The 10,030-nt window shown below is 35.3% G+C and overlaps 3 protein-coding genes across 3 annotated transcripts; all 3 read right to left on the reverse strand.

Annotated features, from left to right (window-relative positions):
* Positions 1-3,070: 3,070 nt before the first annotated feature.
* LOC141679410 (glyceraldehyde-3-phosphate dehydrogenase A, chloroplastic-like) lies at positions 3,071-5,517 on the reverse strand. Its single transcript, XM_074485913.1, has 5 exons — positions 5,292-5,517; positions 4,908-5,018; positions 4,251-4,549; positions 3,916-4,160; positions 3,071-3,826 (listed from the first exon to the last, which is right to left on the reverse strand). The coding sequence occupies exons 1-5, from the start codon at positions 5,331-5,333 to the stop codon at positions 3,324-3,326; spliced, it is 1,200 nt and encodes a 399-aa protein (XP_074342014.1). The 5' UTR covers positions 5,334-5,517; the 3' UTR covers positions 3,071-3,323.
* A 1,635-nt stretch (positions 5,518-7,152) lies between these two features.
* On the reverse strand, positions 7,153-7,769 carry LOC141718255 (coatomer subunit gamma-1-like). The gene is made up of 2 exons (XM_074520640.1): positions 7,491-7,769; positions 7,153-7,365 (listed from the first exon to the last, which is right to left on the reverse strand). Exons 1-2 carry the CDS (start codon positions 7,767-7,769, stop codon positions 7,153-7,155), a joined length of 492 nt encoding a protein of 163 aa, XP_074376741.1.
* LOC141724553 (F-box/FBD/LRR-repeat protein At1g13570-like) lies at positions 7,164-9,638 on the reverse strand. The gene is made up of 4 exons (XM_074526732.1): positions 8,664-9,638; positions 8,387-8,548; positions 7,491-8,274; positions 7,164-7,365 (listed from the first exon to the last, which is right to left on the reverse strand). Exons 1-3 carry the CDS (start codon positions 9,603-9,605, stop codon positions 7,975-7,977), a joined length of 1,404 nt encoding a protein of 467 aa, XP_074382833.1. The 5' UTR covers positions 9,606-9,638; the 3' UTR covers positions 7,164-7,365; positions 7,491-7,974.
* Between the last annotated feature and the right edge of the window lie 392 nt (positions 9,639-10,030).

Below are 10,030 nucleotides of genomic sequence, written 5' to 3' on the forward strand. Positions count from 1 at the left end.
CGACCAATTCAATTGACTAAAGTAGTACTAGTCAGGATAATTCAGCGTAAAACTGACCATTTTTTGTCCTTTATGACATAATGGGACCATTTTTTGGTCAAATATTAAAGTCAAATGCAACGTTATTAGTAAATTTTAACCACATGTCCATTGTGGAGGGTTACTTCATGTCATCAGGATATTACTACTAGGCGACCATATATTTAACCAACTGAAAAGACCTAAACCGATGAACAACATAACCGACTATAGAAAACGATCACAAATATATACGACATGCACATCTATTTCACGTTAGCATCATTATCGGTCACAAGTTGGTCAATTATAAGTTTTTAAACCGACCAACCCGTTCTGCTCAATTTTACCAAACAGGTACTTGAAGATTAATGATGACCAATGAAGAATCGATAAAATGGAGGAAAGAAGAAATTTTTGATATTTTTTGTTACATATTTTTGTATTTTTTATTATTGTGCATTTGTTGTTCTTTTTAAGTATTTTATATATGGGACTACAAGAAGAAGAAGGGAAGAAATCGCAACGGCGGTTCTCGTACATAAAACTTCAATCAAAAAACGTTCACAGTGTCCATATTGATGAGTTGCGTCCAAATGTCAATTATTTCACAACGGAAAATCAGAAGATAGCGGTATTTTTTACTATCTATTCATTTACTTGGTTGCACACATAAATATACGCTTCTAAAATCATAAAGTCAACCAAACAATTAACACAAACTTAAAGGTTTAACAAAATGAACCTCTAAGTCTCGTAGCATCCAGATCCTTTCTTAAACAAAACGTTGCACTTTAAAATCATAAAACCAATCAAACAATTAACACAAATTAAAGGCTTAAATAATTAAATACCGGCAAAGTATAATAACATGCAAAATAAAGTTTGAAACTGTAATGAAAAATCTAGCTAACAATTTAAGTCAAAAGATTAGCACTTATGTATATATAATATTATTTACTTGTCTTTTTATATTACCTATCTTGTTAGTCAAGACTTTTCTCAATTAAATTTTAAACTACCTAACTTGTTAGTCAAGACTTTCCTGAATTATTTATCTAAAAATTGCAAAAATCTTAACAGAAGAACTCACAAAAATTTTAGGAGAGTATAAATATTAAATTTTGAACTACCTGACTTGTTAGTCTAGACTTGCAATTAAAGGAAGAAGTCGTGAAAATTTTAGGAGAATATTACGAATGATGATAATATATTTAGAAAAATATAAGGTAATCGTTGTTTTTTATGTTTATTAATTCAAAAATTGAGAAAAATAGAAAAATAGAATGAAGTGATCTGAGAGACGCCAAATAAACGCCTCCGTTTTCTACTTTATATAAGTATATTGATTTTTTGGATACTAAAAAATAAACGTAATTAGAGAATTTTGACTTTTTGTTTTTTGATAATACTCAAAAAAGTTAATTTGTTCAATTAATTTTAAAAAGTACAAAAAAATAACAAGAGGTTCCATATGCTTCACTTACTATAATTTATCAAGAAAACGGCATTAAGCTAATGATCAAATTATAATTAAATACGAGCATCTAAGTACTTAGAGGTAGTGTGGTTACACATTTACTTTGCTTGTTATAGAGTTAGGTATAGGGTATGTATTGGGGTTATATTTTATAATTTAATTGTATTATATAGTTTATGAGTTACCAATTTAAGGTTTCAGGTATGGATTAGGTTTAGATTTTATACCTTAATGGTATTTGTTTTGAGTAATCCAACTGTACTAGGTGAAAATTGTCAAAAATAAAAAATGGACGGAAAAAATAAACTAATTTAAATATTTAAATTTTAATTATTTTACAATATCGAATTTAGTGGTTGATATCCTAATACTAAAATGTTCCCCTATTCGGAATAAATAGAACAAAATTCAATAAACCAAATAGAACCCCTACCCTAACAATCTAGCCGCCACAAATCGGAGCAGATTCCCCGCCGGCAGGGGGACAGGAGACGGCCATCTTCGCAAGTTATACCTTATGACAAAATACTTAAATATATGTCACAAAAGTTTTAGTAAAATGAATTAATTCATACAAATTTAAATGTAAAATAAAATTATTCATACTGTATGGCAGAATACTTACAATTTGGTCGCAAGTTACACTTTACGATGAAATATTTTAATATATGTCACCAAGTTTCTTAGTAAAATAATTTTTTTCATATAAATTTAAATATAAAATAAAATTATTAGTACTTTATTTCAAAATTGTATGTTGTTTAATATCTTACGACAAATACATGACAAATATCGTTGAAAAGTAAATAGCGGGCGAGTAAATTGATAAATTTTTGTTTTTGGCGGATAATAAATATCTTACTAACTTTCTGTTGCAATAGGCCTTTCCTCTTGTAGTGAAGAAGATTCAGCTCTCATCATATCTATTGCTGGAAAAGTTTTTTCTTATAATTTTATGAGAAGGTTTTGGGGCTATCTGTGTTTCCATTAGCTGTTCTCCGTATGTAATTCCATGAGCCAGAAGGTCGAGATACTATCTGAGCTTCCATTTGAGAATATTACAGAGGACTTTAAATATGCTCCTGCCTATCCTTTTGTTGCAAACCTATATCCCTTGTCTTGTAACACAAACTGTTAGGTACAATCATCTAAATTTGGTCGTAATATATTTAGCTTTTTTGGTTTCCATTCTATTTTTGCTTGTATACTTGAGTTTATGGCGACATTTGTCATGCACATGTTTATGACCATCTTTCCATTAGCAGATAGTAACACCTAAACACACTTCATGTTCTAAAAAGGTCTTCTCGGGAAGATTTATTCCTGCATCTTTAAAGGCTTCCTGGAAAGATCTTTACCATCAAAAACAGTCTCAGTTCAGTTGATTGGGATTGTGTTTCTTTAAAGTATACGTGTACTCCGACAGGATATGAACTCATCAAGGCATTGTGGATATGCAGAAGCTATGCCATTTAATTTAGAGATCGTCTCATCCCATTCCTTCCAACCAAAAAATAGATAGTAACACTAATCTCATATGAAACAAAGCATGTATCAGACAAGAGAATTAAATAGTAGGCAAAACAAATGTCGTATAGCTTATTCTTATTGTGATATAATAATGCCTAAATGCTTTACAAACAGAAAAACTTCCGAAATTTGAAACATCGTACTCAAGAAAAAAAGACCACAGGTGACCTTTTGTTCGCAGGCTGATGTTTAGTTTCAAATATAATTGATGAAGTTCATCCTCATATTACAGTTTTCAACAAAAATCAGAAATCTATGAACGGGAAAGTTAATATAACCAACCATCAGAAAGAGATCATTCCCATTTACTGGCAACAATATCGGCCAAATCAACCACTCGCTGTGAGTATCCCCACTCGTTGTCATACCAGGCAATCACCTTCACCATGTCGTCTCCCATAACCATGGTCAGCGATGCATCAACTGTTGAGGAAACATCCGAGCATCTGAAATCAACTGAAACAAGTGGTTCCTCGCACAAGGCTAGGATGCCTTTTAGCTCGTTGTCAGAGCTCTCCTTGAACGCAGCATTGACTTCCTCAGCAAATGTCTTCTTGGTAACCTGAACAACGAGATCCACAACTGACACATTAGGAGTGGGTACACGGAGGGCAATACCATTGAGCTTTCCCTTGAGATTTGGTAGGACGAGTGCCACAGCCTTCGCTGCACCTGTTGATGTTGGGACAATGTTGAGTGCTGCAGCACGTGCACGCCTGAGATCCCTGTGGCTTGCATCAAGCAGCCTCTGGTCTCCGGTGTAGGAGTGAGTTGTGGTCATGGTCCCCTTGATAATGCCTATAATGACATATCTCAAACATTTTAGCTCTGGGAACATTAATGGTATTCTTTCATTCTTAAGAAAAGCCAAGGGGAGAAAGTATTACCAAATTTCTGGTCAAGAACCTTCACGAAGGGTGCAAGACAGTTGGTAGTGCAGGACGCATTACTAATTATGCTCTCAGAATGATTATATAATTCTGCGTTGACACCAACAACATATGTCGGAATGTCACCCTTTCCGGGGGCTGTGATGAGTACTTTCTTGGCTCCAGCCTCAAGATGTTTACCAGCACCCTCTCTGTCCACAAACACTCCAGTTCCTTCGATGACCAAGTCAATTCCTAGCTCCCTGTATATTATTTTTTTCAAAATTACTCTTTGTACAAGTATAATTTGTAAGTCAATGATAATGCTAAAAGAACAAAAAGAGGTGAAGTACCCCCATGGTAGGTTGCTAGGGTTGCGGTTAGAGACAACTTGGATGACCTTTCCATCAACAGAGATGCCATCAGTACCTACAGGCTTGACATCAGCATCAAAGATGCCGAGTGTCGAGTCGTATTTGAGAAGGTGAGATGCTTGCTTTACACCACCGGTGTCATTGATGGCAACAACATCGAGAGGAGAGTCTTTCCTTCCATGCCAACACCTAAGAAAGTTCCTTCCGATTCTTCCAAATCCATTTATGGCTACCTTTAGCTTGGCTTCCACAACTCCTCTCTTGTTGCCTCCACCGATCTAGATTAATTACAAATCAGTACTAGGATATATGGTACATTTGGTCTCATATACATCATACATGAATCCACGAGACTAAAGTTGTAACCCTTGTTGAAACGAAATTATAAGGTAGTTCACTAATCTCATAATTTATCTCTGCGGTCATACTGAGTTGTCATTAGTTTTCACTTTAAGTCAAAACATCAAGTATCCTTTTATACAAGAACTGAAATTGAAAGTTACTAGCAAGACTTACTTACCCTAGACAAGAGAATTACTAGCTAGAATGTGAGAACTTCACCTATGTAATTTTAAAATATCAAACAAATTGCTACCTACAATGTAACTTATAAAGTGAATAACAGGGGAGACTCACCACAGAGGTCTGGAAGGCAACAACAGAGAGCAAGTCATCAGATGTTCTTTTGTTAAAAGGAAGAGCAGCAGAGGAACGCAGCCCTGCAAAATCCGAGAATCCTTTGTTCACCTGCACAGTAATCACAAACATATATTAATCTTTTATTCTATGCATAGCCAAAAAACTTTACTTCTAATATGTTAACTCATAAGTCATGTACAAAAAAATGTTACACGTCCATGCACTTGAGCATTTTAGGGTCTGGGAAGTGTCAGATGTACGTGGACATGTGACTACTTCCGTGAACATTACTTAAATCATAAAACAAACATACCAAAATAAAAATAAGAAACATAACTACAAGTTTTTAAGTATGATCACTAAAAATGGTTGGTAAAAGACCTGGAGAGATGAACTGCCCATGAAAAGAGCAGCCGAGGCCATGGTTATCGATACGGGACACTACCAGTGATCAAAGAGAACTGGCTAATATTTAAGAGAAGGAGATGATAAATGTGAAAGATATATGTGGGGAATGGGCACAAAAATAAGAATGTGGATGAGATTATGGATGATAGATAGAGGTCTAGCTCATTATATGGCTATGGTTTGAGTGTTTATTTTTGCATTGGTTTTTTAAGTGACTTTGTTCAATGGCCTTTCATATCACATCCATATAACATATGGTTGTATTGTATTACATCAAAAATCCTACACTACCTTATCTTTCAAAAGTGACACTCTGTCAATTGCACCACTCCTTATAGGATGTTCAGGACTTAGAAAATCTATATGCTGCTCTGTGGACTATGTTAACTGTAACAGAGTTCACAACTGCAAACCTTTTGCTTTTTATAACTGTAAAAAAAAACAAATGGTTACATCTGAATTTGTTAGGACTTGGAAAATCTGTATCATCTTTTTTGATAACTAAGTGTTAATTTTAAGAAAAGCAAAACATACTAGGTTTTAAGATGATTTTAACTTCTAACATGTGTGTGCAGTGGCGGATCCAGCTTCGAATATAGGGGGGTCGGAATTTTTTTTTGACGAGCTCGAGCCGGGCATTTGACATGTTTTGCTCGAGTTCGGCTCGAAATAAGCTCGAGCTCGGCTAAAAAAAAATTATTCAGTATATTTTCGGCTGAAAATCCTCTCCTAATTGCTGCAGTTGCAACCGTTAGAATCACTAGCAATTTTACCAACATCTTTGTGTAGCCCGGCTCGAACTCGTTTTACTGGGCTCGGCTTGTTTTATAAACGAGCTCGAGTGCGGGTAAAGGTTTCGACTCGTTTAATTAAACAAGTCGGCTCAACTCGACTTGTTAAATTAAACGAGCCGAATTCGGGTAACGTTTTAGGCTTGATTTATTGTAAATTTGAACGAGACGGCTCGTTAAAACTGACTCGTTTAGCTAAACGAGCCGTCTCGACTCGTGAAAATTAACGAGTCGGATTCAGCAGAGGTTTAGACTTATTTAACTAAACGAGCTCACTCGACTCAATTAAACCCAACTCGAATTACACATGTCTCGAAACCCCACTTTCCCGGACCGAATTACACTCATATCTTTGTGTTTTTTTAACCATATAAATGTTGCCCAAATGAAATGACTTTTGACATCAAAAAACTTTAAGTAGGAGGCAATCTTTTTTTGCAAAAATTAAGGGGTGTCATTTTTAATTTTTATATAATTTAAATATACAAATTTAACTAAACTAAAAATTTAAGGGGGTCGGATGACCCCCCTTGCCCCTTAGAGGATCCGCCTCTGTGTGTGAGTTTAACTTTAAAAAATTAAAAAAAAATCTCGATTATCTTTTTCTGTTATTTTTCAATTATTAAGGATTAGCTAATTCCTCTTATTTAATATTTCAATTTTTTTATACCATATGTAAGAAACATAATTATTATTTTTTAAAATAAAAATAATATTCATTTGAATTACAGTTATTTCTGTAATTACACAAAAATCTGTTTTTAATCGTTTAAACCTGTGTGAAAAGAAGCAATCAGGCAATCACCATAATGATGCTATTTCCTCTGCTGCTAACAGATATTTAAAAAAATATTTTTCTTGGAAAAATAACAAGTAAGAAAATGTAATGGAACTGTGGTGTTCTACGGGTTGCGTTGAGGGTGTTTGATCAAATGCTTAAGTGAAATCTGGTTATGTTGTATGCAAAGTACGATCAAGCTAGACTACAGAAATTTTTAAAAGCATGTTAAATCCACGAAAGTGATTCACTTACTAATAGTCATTCATTCAAAGTAGTAATACAACATCACCCCCTTGACCATCAAAATTATGCAGGTAAGCTTCAATCGCACAGATTTAATATCAGTATGCCTAGTGGTGAATTTTGTGTTAGCGAATTTACTAGTCGCCTTGACAAGCACTATCTCCATTTCAAGGTATTTACCGGCTAATAAACAAGTGTGCAATGTGGCATCTTCCGGGACAACTTCTGTTCCCTGGAAAGAAGTATACATATGAGTTCATTAACTATACATGTCAACTGTCTGTACCTTGTTGTGGCCAAATTTTAGAACATTAAAAATATAAGATGCTACATTATAACAAACGAACGACTTGATACCTCACAAGGATGGATGCCCAGAAGGTTGAACACATCTGACAAGCTATTATATGGCTGAAAAGGCTGATACTCGAACTTATAAACCCTCTCACGGTTTTGGCCAATGTTTCCCCACTCTTCGCGAAAATCTTTGGACATCTTCTCAATGTAATAAGTGACAGAAAACTCCAGTTCTTTCAACTTGTATTCTACTTTCTCCTCGATGTTATTGTTCTCACCAGCAGAACAATCAACCTCAAAATAACAGAAAATTTTAATTGTAAGGTCTCTTACTCTCATATTATCTAATAACAGAAAAAAATATCATACATCTTTCCATGATTTCCCAGGAAATTTATGGTTGCACTTGTACTCTAATACCACATGTCCTTCATAAATATGTTTGACAACTTTCACTTCTTAAATATGTTTGAGAATTGTAAATTCAGTTAATCATACATCAGTTGGTTCAAGAACAACCCTTTGGGTGCAAAAATAGAAAAAATCAAAGCCAAACAATTTGTGATGCCCTGGATTTTCTAGGTAGTAGCAGCAACTCTTGTTTAATTCTCAACTTCTCTTGAGGATCCCTTACTGTCTTGCTGCAGGCTAGTGATATCACTCTAAGCAATGGGGAAGATGCAAGAATAGGCTTTAATAGATGTAGCTCTGCTCTTGAACCATCAACACCATTTATTTTGACTACTTCAAGTCGGTCCAGCAAAACGTCCTTCCAATCTAGTGATTCCAAATGACGTTCCACTGTCGATCCTGCAGGATTGGAACTCTTTCTTCCTTCAAGTTCCTGCACACAAAATTATTAAATCTAAGCTCTGATATGCGCATTAAAACACAATGATATGAAGAGCATGTACATTTAATCAACGACATTGCTTAAGACAAGGTCTAGTTCTCACCAGTCCTATGAAAAGATCTTCCAAGTTAGGAAGATTTCTGATCAAAGAAAGACATGTTAAGATCTGACGCGTGTTATATCCAAGCCTGTACAAGCGCAGCTTCTTCAAGTTTACCATTTTTGTTGTACGCTCATCCAAAACAGAGAGACCTCGTCCCAGAACCTGTATACAAAGAATACATTGAAGTGTAAGCCGTGAACTAGCATTATATTATTCAGACACATATATGTTATTATAAGACAGTCAATTAACTAGATTTGTTAAAATTTCAGGTTACCTCAAGGGTGAAGCCATTAAGTAGTAGAGTGTTGATTCTGGGACTATTACTCAGAAGGCTTATCATATCGACAGATTTGTTGGCTTTGAAATCTGCAGCAAGCAATTGAAGACCAAAGCTTTCCAGTTTTTTTGTGCATTCGAGCCATCTCCAGTCAACTGTTTCACTTCGAGAGATATTTAGGGTTCTGAGATTGTTACTAGTAGTTAGCTGGCAGGCCAGATGTTCAATTCCCTTACATTTTTCCAAGTAGAGTTCTTGGATTTGGGTCCCGAATGACATGTCAGAAGAAATTGAAATCTCGACAAGGCGGACTGTAGTCAGATTAGCGAAGCATTCAGAATGGAAAGTTGGCTCTGAAAGTCTTGACTGAATCAACTCTGAACAATCAAACAAATAAGAAGGACTCGAAAGGGCACTCGTTTCCGAATTGTAAAGTACTAGCGCTCTAACACCCTTGTACATTAGCTGCTTAATCCACCTATGGATATGAAGCATATCCAGTTTTTGTGGAATATAGAGTTTAAAGTCCAGAATGGGGCCTGTGTGGGACGAAAGAATCATACCGACGGCTGCTGAAAATGCATTACAGAGGCTTGTACCTTGGGTTAGGATAGAATTTTTATTCTTGAACATGACTTTCAAGAAGAATTGATCATCAAGTTTTACGACAGGGTGCATTTTCCATACATTCCTCCATGTTTTTGACAAGACACTTGTTTTTGCCGCATCATGAACTGGCAGACGTCCAAAGATACAATGTATCAACTCTATGGGTAAATTGCTAATCCTGTCATTATCAAGTCGCCTTGATGATTTAGCACCACTGATTAGGCTAGATTTAACTTGAGGCTCCCAAATGCGTCCTTCCACAGAGAATTGCCTCTTAATTGGAATTATATAGGCCGGCCTTTCCACTGATCCACTACCGATTAGTTGCATCTTATTGGAACGGCTTCTTCGAGTTTCGTCTTTACAGCTCCAAAATCACTACTTAGTGTCAGGGACTACCCTGCATTAAAATTTTTATTAGCTCATCAACTAGTAATTTAGAGGATGCACGGCTAAATTCTTTAGAAGTATTTACTAGAGTTAGCTAGGACCGGAGCTTAAACTGTCTATGAAACTAGGCAGTTGACTAGAAAAGAAGACGATAATGTAATATACTAATTCATATTCTACAAATAAACAACAAAGCTATGCATGGAGAAAACTTACGAGATACATATATATTTAAACAAGCGACTAATGAGAGCAAAGATAAAAAAAACATAAAGAAAATCACGTAGTCTTACCTTGAAACAAGGTTATACAACTCGGAAATCGGTTCTGCTTTGTAGATAGACGATGATGGTGAGCAGAAGCAG

The sequence above is a fragment of the Apium graveolens genome, chromosome 1, assembly GCF_009905375.1.
Source record: "Apium graveolens cultivar Ventura chromosome 1, ASM990537v1, whole genome shotgun sequence".
Taxonomy (NCBI): Eukaryota; Viridiplantae; Streptophyta; class Magnoliopsida; order Apiales; family Apiaceae; genus Apium; species Apium graveolens.